The 13,511-nt window shown below is 44.1% G+C and overlaps 1 protein-coding gene across 2 annotated transcripts in view; it reads left to right on the forward strand.

Moving 5' to 3' along the window:
• Aig1 (androgen induced 1) overlaps positions 1–13,388 on the forward strand; it is a 215,014-nt gene extending 201,626 nt beyond the window's left edge. For both annotated transcript variants that reach the window (XM_042669087.1, XM_042669133.1), the window contains 2 exons: positions 8,060–8,223; positions 12,730–13,388. In XM_042669087.1, coding sequence (XP_042525021.1) covers positions 8,060–8,223; positions 12,730–12,767 — 202 coding nt within the window. In that variant the 3' untranslated portion in view covers positions 12,768–13,388. The remainder of the gene's footprint in view (positions 1–8,059; positions 8,224–12,729) is intronic.
• Positions 13,389–13,511: the final 123 nt, after the last annotated feature.

A 13,511-nucleotide genomic window follows, 5' to 3' on the forward strand; every position in this document is an offset into this window, starting at 1 on the left:
TGGAGCACTGGGTGCAGTCCCTGAGTGAAAAAGCTCAAGGCTAGCACTTTACCACTTTGAGCCCTAGCACCACTTCAATTTTCTGGCTTTCCTGACTGGGCTGGCTTCTAATGGCGATCCTCAGATCCCAGCCTCCTGCACAGTTAAGATTATGAGTATGAGCCACTAGCACCCAGCTTGAAGATCAACTCGTACAGTGCCAGAACAGGGGACCCTTTTGAGGCTGCTCCATGGAGCAGCACTATTTTTAGACCACTCACCAGGTCTGCTCCTACTGGAGCTTGTGTACGAAAGCCCTGCTAATGTCCCAGGACTCTACACCAGGGACTTGCATTAGTATGAATAAATACCTGGTACTGGGATGCTGAGACCCATAAACAGTCAACTGCTCATGCCTACTACTTGCCTGGCCAGGTGGGAACCCCTGACTCAGTGGGTCCCCAGGAAAGACTCATTCAGAATTTCCTCATGGCAGGTGATGAGAGGCGGTGAGATTTATTTTATTGTTCTTTGAGTAGGTGGATTTTAGCCACACCTTTTACCCAGGCCTATACCTGCCTGGCAGAGCACTACCTAGGGTAGATCTCTAGGAAAATTATCTCCACTTTAACTGTATTGTTTTGGGTAAACATCGGCCTTCTCTTTCACATGACCCATGTTATATGACTCCTTTAATATAACCCCCAGTCATGTGACTCCCCTTCAGGATACACCAAGTCACGTGACTCCCACATTGCATAGCCTCAAGACACGTAATCCCCAAGTCATGTGACCTCAAGACATTTGACCCAATGTCACATGACCCTGATTCACATGACCTCGGCTCACGAGGTCCTGTCGTGTGACCCTAATTTTGTGAACCCCAAGTCACGTGACCCTGAGTCCCGGGACCCTACATCTTGTGACCCCCAAGTCATGTGACCTTAAGTCACGTGATCCCATGTTATATGAACCCCAAGTCACATGACCGCCATGTCACATGATCCCATGTCACACATCATGTGACTCCTGCCACACATTTGACCTTTAGGGCAAACTTCTCTATGAGCTTCTATCACATGATCATTCCTCCAGCTCTATTCCTCCTCCTCTCCCTGTCTAGAGTTTATAACATTTGGAAAACAAATCTGTATTATATATACTAGTTTTGCCCTTTCTTGTTTATTGGGAAGCAGAAGTAGATTGATTTATTTTATTTTTGTTGGTTCTGGAGCCAGGCTCCATCCCTCAGCTCTTCAGCTCAAGGTGAGCGCTCCACTACTTGAGCCACAGGTCCATGTTTTCTGGTGGTTAATTGGAGCTAAGAGTCTCACAGACTTTCCTGCCCAGGCTGGCTTTGAACCGCAATCCTCCTGAGTAGCTAGGATTATAGGTGTGAGCCACCAACGCCCCCCTGAGTACAATGCATTTTGATCAATGTCATCCCTTCCATCTTTCTCCCAACCCCATCTATACCCTCAGGTTACCTGGCTCCCTGTTCACATTTGTATCTTGAATATTAATAACTCTATTCAAGAGAACTCAACCTGAACCCAATAATCTATCTACTCAGATGGTATTAAGGTCCTATGCCTGCAGAGTAAGGCACTTGTTTTAAAGAAATTCTGTTACCAATTATTAAAAGCAAAAATGATTCACTTATGCAAATTATGTCATTTGTGCTCAGATTCCTGTATTTTGTTTCTTTAGATTTTTATCAATATGGTAGATAAGTAAAGCAGATAACTTTGGAAGATAATAATAGAGGATCACATCAATTCACTATTAAAAACAAATGTGCAAGAATATCATTTAGAAAAGGTAACTCATGACAACCAATTAATTTGTTATAAGTATCCATCACTTTGAAGATTCCTTCTTACTCTCACTAAAAATATTTCCTCTAGCACATGAAATATTGTGTTAAAAAATCTCCTATGGAGAGTTGGGTGTTGGTGGCTTACTCCTGCAATTCTAGCTGAGGATTATGGTTGGAAACCAGCCCAGGGAAGGAAGGTCAGGCTGGACAGGAAAGACTATGATACTCTTTTTTATTAGTTTTTATTTTTGTTCGGTTATGGGGTCTGAACTCTGGGCCTGACACTGTCCCTTAGCTCTTCAGCTCAAGGCTACCACTCTACCACTTGAGCCACAGCGCCACTTCCAGCTTTTTTCTTTTTGCTTATGTGGTGCTGAGGAATCGAACCCAGGGCCTCATGCATGCAAGGCAAGCACTCTACCACTGAGCCACCTTCCCAGCCCACAAGACTATGATATCCTTATTTCCATATAAAAAAGCTGGAAGTAGAGCTGTGGCTCCAGTGGCAGAGTACTAGCTTTAAGAAAAAAAAATCCTATACAAATATGTTTTCATATGGAAGATGGAGATATTTAGTTCAGCTCTTAATTTTAATTTTATGAGTTATTTCATAGATTACAAATAATTTTTTATTGTAGATTGAGTTAAAGACAAAAGTGCTTTTAGTTTGTTTTGTGCTGGTTCTGGGGTTCAAACTCAGGCCCAAGGTGCAATCCCTCAGCTTTTTTGCTAGGCTAATGCTCTACTTCTTGAGCCACATCTCCACTTTCAGCTTTGTGCTGTTAATTGTAGATAAGAATGTCACAGACTTTCCTGCTTGGGCTGGCTTTAAACCATGATCCTCAGATCTCAACCTCCAGAGTAGCTAGGATTATAGATGTGAGCCACTGGCACTTGACTGGAAGTTATTTTGATAAGGGAGGGAAGGTCTGTCTAAACACCATTGCCTAAAACCTCTTGAAACACCCATACCAGCCTCCTGATGGTCTCCTGTTCACTATCAAGGTTACATCAAGGTCAGTGCCTACCTAGGGCTGGCAAGGCCTTTGCAGCTCTCTTCCCTTTTATGAGGTGAACATGGTCTCACTGGATATTTCCCACCAGCCCTTAAACAACTTCTTTTTCATGTTTCTTTTTTTGAAATTTATTGCAGTGTTGATTTCCTGCTATGATAATGGGTCATCTTTTGTAGCCATTGACAAGTGCTGTCACATGAGCAGAGGGTACACAGTTCCAGTCGGGTTAGAAGCCCTGCACTATGCCATTGGTCCAGGACACCTGCAAGGGAGTCCCATGATGTGAGGCTGGACTTGGGGGCAATCACAGTGACAGAGTCCCGCTTATCTGCAGGAGAAGCTGGGGGCCGGCCCCTGCTCATATGCAGCCAGCAGGCCGGCGGTGGTCTATCCTCCAGTGACCAATTTGAACGACATGATTCCCAGACCCTGTTCTGGGCTCAGAACTTCTCTGTGGCCTGCAGGGAAGGCCAGACCACATTCACTTTTGGGGTGCAGAAGCCCCACCCAACGGGCTCCTTCTGGAACGATTCCATTGCCGGCCTCTCCATGACCTACCAATAGCTCCTGGGCTCCAAGGTGACCTTCACGTCCGTTCTGGAGAATCGCTTCTACCCAGCGTCTGCCCGCCGCTGGTTTGCCATGGAGCGCCTGGAAATCTGCACCCATGGCTGTCACCCGCTCCAGTGCCTCCCGGGTCCCAGGGGCAGCCCCTGCCCCGTCCATGGTGGCTAGGTCAGCAGTCTCCTGGTGGCGGCCAAGGGGCCCTCCCTCTGGCAGGTAACTCTGAAGGACTTCCAGATCCCAGCTCTTAATGTGACAGGCGAACGGTTCTCCTACCCAGCGACTGTGCCGGCTTCTTCTCCCCCTCCTCCACCCCCCACCTGGATGGGGCTGCTCACCTTTCTCTTCGTGGTGCTCATCATTACCTGTGGCCCGCACATGATTCTCAGCCTCAAAACCACGGATCGTTTTGATGACCATAAAGGCCTCGCTATCTCTTTGACCCAAATCGTACTAGCTGTGGCACTGAGGGCTTGGGGGATGGGGCATCCAGGCTGTCAGTGTCACACCTTGTGGTTTCTTCCGTGCCTACTACATGCCATGATTCTCCTATGTCCTGTGCCCAGCCTCCACCTGCTGAGGGTCTTCCCTGTGGAGATGTACATATTCTGCATAGATATTAACTCTCTGTGGAGCCATAAATGTCAGGGATAGGAGATCTAGGATCTCCCTTCGTAAATATTCTTGTCTGTCCACCGGTGTTGCCTGTATTGGAAGTGCTTATTCCTTGCATTGTAGCGCATGCTCTTTGCAGCAGCCAGAAGCTTGAGGTCATATGAGTTCGGGGAGTGTATGGAAATATGATTTCACTGTCTGACTAGCTCGGTTAGCATTATGATTTTTAGTTTGGTGATGTGATAAGAATAAACAGTATACCTGGATTTCTTTCTGTAGCCTAAAACACGGACCTGCACGGCAGGTGGCTGGTGCGTTGACTGGGTCTCTATCATGTTACTAGGAGTGCCTGGCTGGAGCTCGGGTGCTCTGGTACTATTCCCTTCCTGGTCAAATAAAACCAGGTCACATGAAAGAGAGGGAGAGAAAGAGAGGAAGGTGGGGGAGAATTCAATCACAGTATTCAATGTATATATGTCAAAGAGGCACTAGGAAATTTGAGGGGAAGGGAGTACAATAAAAGATATATTGATCAAGACACATCATAATTATAAACTGGCATGTTGAATGGTAGTCTCTTTGTACAACTACTTTAAAAAATATATAATTTAAGGCCAGGAGCTGGTGGAAAGAAGGAAGGGAGGGAGGAAAGGAGGGCGGAGAGAAAAGAAAAGGAAGGCATTTGAACATAGTTTTCAGCTATGAATATATTTTTAAAAAGCAGATGAAATGGAGGTATAGCTCAAATGGTAGAGCAAAAACGCATACCAAAAGCAAGAGGTACTGAGTTTAAACACTAGTAATGGGGGAAAAAACTGAAAAGGCAGAGACTAGTCCCTGCCTAACCACAACATTTCTCTGACCTTTCCTTAATTCTGGCTATACTTGCAAGGCTCCTGTAATGGGTGCATCCCTCCTTACACTGTACTCCACAAGAAAAAGGGTAGGAATTATTCATCCTCTTCACTTCTGTATCCCTGTTAGCAATGTGCACAGATGGGAGACATGGGTAAGTGTTATTATTTTTTAATTACACATTCAAGATGAATGGAAACGGAAGTACTTGAATACAATATATCATCCACAAGTCTTATACTAAAATACATATACACAAACACATGCATGTTCATTTCTAGAACTAAAGTTAAAATAGGTGCCATTACCCTAAGCATAAACTGTTTGGGCATTAAGACAATGAGTAAGAAGTTGAAAGTCAGCTAGGAACTAGGAACTCTCCACCATGGATGAACAAGGCCGTGAGTCATCTTTGTGTAGAAAATTGAGGCTTGATAACATCAAGGAAACAAATGGTGAAAGCACAGCCTGTTGGGACAAGTGGGTGTATCAACCATGCTAAGCCAGGAGAAACCCCCAATAACAGGACTTCTGTATCCAGGATCATCTGATGCCCTACCAAATGAACGCAGAGAAGAGGAGAAAGGGAAGGGGAGAGGAAAGGAGAGAAGGGGAGGAGGGGAATGGGGAAGGATAGGAAGGGAAGGGGAGGGAAGGACAGGGGAGGGGAGGGAAGGGATACCATCACTTCTACTTTGTACACAAAGTGTAATACTTTATTAAGTGAAATCATGGCCACATAGCAGTTTGACCAGGAAAGTTGGGAAGTTCTTTAACTTCGCCTCCTTTTCTTCACCTGAAAAATAGGATAATTATATCCGAATGAGGGGAAGTTATATGGTAACTTCCACCATACACAGTATAGTTGTACAAGAATCAATGTTCAAGGAAGATGGTGGCATGGAAATGCAGGTAGACATCAAAGGGAAGTGGATGTGTGGTAGGTCGCTGGAAGGGCATTTCTGATGCTAAGAAGATAGACTTAGGTTGGTAACCTAAGTCTATAAGTTTTCTAAAGGTAGATCAAATATGATCATTTTTGTTGCTGTACCGATTTGGAATTTGAGGATAACAAATGAAGATTGCAAACAGTGTCAGAGACTCAGGCCTGACATCAGAAACAATCCTAAAGCCTGCAGGTGGAAGTTCATTCCACTAAAAGCAAAGAATATCAGAAAGATATAAAAAGTATAATGAGCCGGTTGCTGGTGGCTCACATCTGTAAATCTAGCTACTCTGGAGGTTGAGGGGACTCTTACCTCCAATTAACTATCAGAAAACTAGAAGTGGAGCTGTGGCTCAAAGTGGTAGAGTGCTTTAGTCTTAAGCTCAGAGACAGCACTCAGGCCCTGAGTTCAAGCCCCATAACCGATCAAAAAAAAAGTATGATGAAAATTTCTCATTTGAATTGCTCCCAATGTGCCTAATTAAGGAAGCCGTTTTGCCATGAGTCATATCACTGTTGTTTCAATTGATTGGGAAGAATCATTTATGGCTTATGATATTAAATTTGGAGAATATTGCATATTCCCTCTGAGGAAATGAATAAGCGGCTTGATGGATGCACAGCACCTGAACTGAGGAGACCAAATTGTTTCCAATTTATGAACAAACAGAATGTCTTGTAACAGAACCTTACATGGTAGTTCTAACAGTTTAACAGCTACTGCTTCTCATAAATGCTGCAGCTTTTGTTTTAACTAACATGGCCTCCTTTTTGATTAAAAAAAGCAACTTTTATTTTGGACCATTACTACTGTATGGATCTGTGAATGCTTCTTTGCTCTAAAGTTTTCTCAACCCTTCCTTCATAACCACTGCCTTGGTGGCTAATCCACCTTGATAAGCAAGCGCTAAAGCCAAATTTCTTGTTCAAAGGAAGTAAGAGTTCCATAAAGAATGAAGCCATTAAAATAAACTTAATCCCCTCCCAAATAAAATAGAATGAAGCCAAAAAAAAATGACTTCCAAACATACAAGTATAAAAAGAAATCCTTAGCCAAGCACCGGTGACTCACACCTATAATCCTAGCTACTCAGGAGGCTGAGATATGAGTATCCCAGTCTAAGCCAGCCCAGCAGGCAAATTCCTGAGACTGTTATCTCCAGTTAATGACTAAAAAGCCATAAGTGGAGCTGTGGCTCCAGTGCTGGAGCACAAGCTTTGAGCACAAAAGCTCAGACATAGCACCCAGGCCCTGAGTTCAAGCCCCAGTACCAGCACAAAATAACAATTATCATTATCATTATTATTATTATTCCTAAGGCAAAAAGAGTTATTTGTATTTCATCTGCTCTCCAAAACTGTAACATTTGGTAAAGTAATGGGTTCGTTGAGCATGATGGAAAATGGCTCCTAACAGTCATGTCAGGACGGACACAATGGCACAAACACTGTAGCGACACTTCTGAAAGCAATGCAGTTGATGAGGTTGCTGTTCCCTTTGAGCCAGAAATATCTCCAAAGCACAAACAAAAATGATTACAAGCATATGAAACAGGAGAAAAAGAAAAAGAACGAAGTGAATGTAGAGGGGAGAACGGGGATCCTGGTATCTCCTGGGTTTGGGGAAGTTCTGCCTGCACACGCAGCTCTGATTTATGCCTGGCTGGCAGGCAGCCTGGCAAGGTACCTGGTACACCCTTATCTGGCTTTTATTACAGCGGGATTGTCTAAAGCTACATTGTTTCCTTGTGTAAAGGAGGGATTACAAAGATTATATAGCAGTATTAAATCACCCAGCAGTGTCAAATACCTAACCAAAATCTTTTAAGTACCATCAAAGACAAGAGGAGACCACAGAAGTACCGGCATGGAGGAAACTAATTGCAGTGTGGGGGTCCCCGAGGAGCACGGACAAAGGACATTGCTGGACCAGGAACATCCCAATAACGTGAACTTGAGTTAGCCAGGTACCAACCAGTGAGTTACAGTAACACCCCAAGGATTATACGAGGTGCAATACCGCATGCTAACAGGATGCTTCCAGTCTGAACATGGGACATCCAATACACCCACCCCTTCAGTGAGTTCAAAGTTCTTCTCAGAATTTAAAAAGAGAAGTGAAAAACGCCTAATTCTTGGGAGTTCCTGAGTATCAGAGGCACACTGGTGACAGATGACCACTGAAGGCTGGCCATGGGGGCTGACTGCACAGTAGGTTTGACGTCAGCTCAGAGAGTGACGGCATCTTGGTCTCTTCCCTGGCAGGGTGTGCTGGGTGCATCATGTCACTGGCATGTGGGTGTATCCTTTCCTGGAACATATCGGCTCCGGAGCCAGAATCATCTTCTTTGGGGCAACAACCATCCTAATGAACTTCCTGTATGTGCTGGGAGAAGTTCTGAACAGTTACATCTGGGACACACAGAAAAGTAAGTATCATTCTGGGGAAATCATAAAAATCGGAGGTCTGCCTTCAAGGGCAGGGACTAGGGGGCAGGTGCTTCGTCTTTAGTCCTTCACGCAGGATCTCTGCTCAAACTTCGTTTTGACAATTACAATATTAATTTAGGAGCTGCTGGCAGTTTTATCTGAAAAGTTTTTATGACTCACTCCGTCTTCTTAGGTGGTAATCCAAATCTGAAGAGAAAAGAAGCATCTCCATAAAATTTTATAGAGGGGGGAAAAATCTAGCATTAACAGGGGAAAATAAAATAAAAATGGTGACTCTGATAACAAAAAAAAAGCTGCCTTGGCTGAAAGAACATCAAATAAAGTAGATAAGTTATTAAATGTCACCATAGTCTCATTAAATGTCACCCGAGCCAAACATGGTATGCCTGCAATCCTAACACTTAGGAAGCTGAGTCAGGGAGACTGTAAGTTCAAGGCCACCATGGACTACATACCCTCCAGATTTCTCAGATTTTTGAAGTCATCCATTGTGTGAGTACAGAAGACTCAAGGAGTCTCACCACCATGCCATGAGAAGTCAAAATAGCACACAAAATGCTTCTGCCAAGAAGGATATCTTCCCTTCTAAGTGGCTGCCTTTTTTTAAGGTTTGGAGGTGGTCAAGAGGTACAAGCAGCAAAAGGCAATACTTCATAGTTACAAATGCTCTTTTAACCTATGATTTGGTGTCTCTTGTTTCCATTTTGAGGAGCAGAACCTCCATCTGACAATACACACACCCTTGGCTAAGGCGAGCCAAATCTGTCCAGGGTGTATATAAGCTGCCATCAGCACTGGAAGGTGGGAAGCAACAGGAGAGATCTGTCGTGATTTGAGTCCTGCATGGAAGTATATCCAAAGATGCTGTGGGGATTGCAGGGAGTCCTGGTCATCTCCCATCCAGTCCTGGCGTTTTAGATGGACTCGGCCCCACAGACACTGAGCACCTTGCTTTGTGTCAGAAACTGCCCCTGGAGCTCAGTCTAATAGGAAAATAAACCACAGCATTTCATGGACATTGAGTCTGAATTTTGGTTTTGTGCTTGGGTCTAAGATTGTTTCAAGGTATTAAGCACTACTAAAAGGCTCCAAGAAGCGGAGCTTTCTTTGGTCAGCAGCTTTTGGGTTTGACAAGTAGCCTACTAGAAAATATCAAAATTGTTCATTAATCAGACCACGAATTGAGGAACCAGGCATTAATCTTGTGATAATGTTCCCTCCCTCTGCATGATGGAATAGTAATCTTTCTCTATCCGTTGGGAAATTTCACACAAAGGCCAGACTTCAGGTCTTTTAAGATTGGACACCATGGAGTCCATGCTTCTTCTCTGCTAACAGTCAATTTGTTTGAGTGTCAGTTGCTATCTTTAAATGGAAGCCCTGTGTGTGTTGTGGTGTGTATATGAGGTTCTACCCATATGACTTCATTTAAACTTTGTAAAGATCCTATCTATTATGGTCCCATTCTGAGACACTGGGAGCTTGGGAATTCAACCTATGAATTTGGGGAGACCTAATTCAACCAAAAACACTGCACCCCACCCTCTCTCCTCACGAAAATCCATGTCCTTCCTACATGCAGAACATACTACTCCATCCCAATGAACCCAAAAATGTCTTTCAATCATCTCATCAGAAATAAGAATATAAACTGGGTATTGGTGAGACTTGGGGCATGATTCTTTCCTGAAACAAAAATTCTGCTCCATCTGCAAGTGAACCTATGAAACCAAGCAGAAGATACCTGCTGCTAGAACACTGTGGTGGTCCATGATGTACATTGCCCTTCTAAAGGGGGAAATAGCACACGATGGGGATAGGGATCCTGGTCTGATGGGGAGCAGGGCAAATTCTCTTCCACTTGAAGGCTTGTGAATAATCCTCATTGGCTGAGTGCTCTGTCCCCAGGGATCATCAGAAGAGGTGTGACCCGGTCTTCGTGGTCTGTGGCAGCTATTCTGCCCCTTAGACCTAGGTAGCAGCAGACCTACCATCTGGAACCTAGGTGGAGCTAGTTGCCCGACCCCTCTTTGGAGCCATTGGTCCTTTATTTCCTGTTGTCTCTGTCTCTCCCACTCCAGGCTGGCAGTGTTATTGCTGGTATAAAAGTCTCAAAAATAGTGTTGGCTTCTGCCAGGAGCTAGGAGCTTGTACCTGTAAGCCTCACTACTTGGAGGTGGAGACTGGGAGCTCAGGGAAAAAGTTAGGAGACACCCTCCTCCTTGGCCCCCGGTCTCTACAGAAGCTGGGTGCAGTGGTGTGCCTGCCAGCTGAGCAATAGTGAGAAACATAAGTAAGTGAATCAGAGTCCAGTGAGGCCTTGTCTAGAAATTTAAAAATATAACACCAGGCCAGACATCGGTGGCTCATGCCTGTAATCCTAGCTACTCAGCAGGCTGAAATCTGAAGATAGCAGGTCAAAGACTGCCCAGGCAGGAAAATCCATGAGACTCTTATCTCCAATTAACCATCAGAAAACCAGAAGTGGTGCTGTGGCTCAAGTGGTAGAGTACCACCTTGAACTAAAGAGCTCAAAGACAGTGCCCAGGCTCTGAGTTCAAGCCCCACAACAAACAGCAACAACAACAAAAATACAAAAAAAAGGGCTGGATGCAAGTGATAGAACACTTGCCTGTCAAGCCCAAAATTCTGATTTCAGACTCCCATATCACCAAAAATGAATAGATGATAGATAGATAGACAGACAGACAGACAGACAGACAGACAGATAGATAGATAGATAGATATACATAGATAGAGATACATAGATACATAGTATTGTCTTCTTCCTACAATTCAAAAAGGTTTAGGCCATCAGAGGAGAAGATGTTTTATAAGTCTTCCCAGAACAATCACCTCTATTTTTTGCTGCTGCTGAGGCTGTTGATTGGATCCCTGAGTCAAATGCCTAATTCTTTAGCAAATGGCTGTTCCACCACACGCTTGGCATTCTCTCCCGTTCTGAGGAACTGAGAATCAGGACTTCAACATAAAGGGCAGGGTGGAGGTAAGGGAGAGCAGAGACACAGTTCTGCCCGTGACAGCAGCTGCATGTCTGTACTGAGTCTCAGCATCTCTTCCATTTGCAATATACCTGAGTGAGTGATGAGTCTTATCAAAATCAAATTTTGTAAGATCAGAACTGATAGCGCCCAAGAGTGGAAGGTTGGGTAAGGACAGAGCAAGCAAGCCAGTAGTGGGTGGATAGATGCCCCAGTATGTGGAAACACCCTCCTTCTTCAGCCACCCATCCCAGTCTCCTCTCCCCGGCCCTGTGGGAACACTGCCCCCTGGTGGAGCTCTTCTCCCAGTCGGTCTCCAGTTTGGTCATTCTAGTTCGGCCTACTTCGACTTGATGAAGGGTCGCTTTCTGTACTTTGTGGAAATGGCACTTTGGGATCTTACAAACATCATGTATAACTACCAAGTTTCCCCTCTGCTTCTCAGCTGTCAGACTGAAGTGGGTTGGGAACCATTTTCCCTCTCTATCAATGAACAACCCCAGTTCTCACCACTGAAGGTTGCACCATTCCTGCCACGACAGCCCCAAATAGGCCGTGCTTCGAAGGAAACTTTTCTTCAGGAAAAGCAAACTCTGATAGCTCCTTCTCCCCATGAGAGAGAACATGGGAGCAAAGTGGTGTCTGAAGTGGCCTGGCCTGTTTAAACAGCCTTTGCCTTGGATACCCAATAACTAAAGCACATGGTATCTTCTCACCCTCATGCCTATTCATCCTTCAAGTGCACTTGCTCCTCAGTCTCAAGTTTTCTTTAATATGATTTATAAGAAGAACTTTGGAAAAAGTGTAGACCTCTGGCAATTCCTTAGCCATGGAAATCAAACAAAAGTCTGAAGACTTTTGTTGGGGTCGGCCTCAAATCCTGATCCTTCTGATCTCAGCCACCCAAGTAGATATGATTACAGGAATGAGCTACTGAAGCCTGGCTATTAAAAAATGTTTTAAGTATATACAAGTATGTAAACAAACAGTTCTTGGAGCTACTAAGGTCCTCATGAGCTTTCAAAAAATAAATTTAAAAATTTAATAAAGACATTTTTGGCTTTTGAAAATCCATAGTTGGGGCCTTGGAAAGGGACAGAGCTAGAACAAAATATCTCTTGAGGTTTTTTTAAAAAAACACAGATGACTACATGGCTTTGTTGCTGGAAACTGGTTAAGAAGGAGGCGGGCTGGGGTTGCCACGCAAACTTAATGAGTCAAGACTCCGCTTGTGTCACGGTGCTTACTCCCAAGAGCCTGACGAGCTGGCCATGGAGCAGAGGTGTTGTGTCCTGACTCCAGGACAGAGCGGGCAGAGAAGTCACGGAGGATGTTTCTGGGAGAAGTTGTAAATGGCTTTCTTAGCTAGGAGTACAACAGGGGATTGTGAAGGAAGGTGGACAGGAAAACAGTGTAGGGAGGTAAGTTCTTTTGTGAGCTCTTAGTTTGGTGGCCAAATTAAATACTTTTTTTAATTTCTAGGTATGGAAGAAGAGAAAGAGAAGCCCAAATTGGAATGACATCCAGCTCTACGGAATGAGCAAAACCAGTCTGTCTTTGAATTGTTATCCCCTGGGCACTGATGGTGCAGGAAGGAAAACTTTAGAGGAAGCAAATGACATCAGCCTCATCTTCCTGCTTGGAGGAAGGACAACTTTTAATGTAGAAATATGTATTTAAAAAAATGGAGTACCCTGGTGTCCAAATTAATTCATCTCATTGTGACTTAAAGGTGTTCCCCACTCCAAAGAAATCCCTGATTGACCATATCTTTGCTTTTCTAGTTTTAAAACTAAAATTGGTCATTGATTTTTACTTCTACAATTACAAATCCACTAAATCAAGAAAGAATAAAATTCCATTGTGTTTCTTACCAAGACTGAAAGGGGCAGATGTGACACAAGGCACTGATGTATGTAGTCATGAGGGTGGGTGGAATAATGAACCACAGCATGAGGCAGACAGAAAGCAGGATAGATGGTTCCTGTTGCAATAAAGCCATGGTTGCCTCAAAAGAGCAATGTTAGTAAGAATGGTATCAACTTAGTCAAAACCCTGAGTGTGCTTGGATCTCCTGATTTCCTCTTGTGAAACTCTTCCTAGATGCAAACTTCAACTTTAATAAAGACCAGTCAATCTGAGCCTGATGTCTTCATGGTGCTTCTCAAAGTCCTAAAAACACTGGAATCTCTTCCTTCCTTTTGCTTCTCTCATCTGCCTGATATAGTGGGTTGGTGCTACCTGGTTCTTTTCTGTAATATCTG

This window comes from Dipodomys spectabilis, unplaced genomic scaffold (assembly GCF_019054845.1).
Source record: "Dipodomys spectabilis isolate Male_0828 unplaced genomic scaffold, ASM1905484v1 ptg000001l, whole genome shotgun sequence".
Lineage (NCBI taxonomy): Eukaryota > Metazoa > Chordata > Mammalia > Rodentia > Heteromyidae > Dipodomys > Dipodomys spectabilis.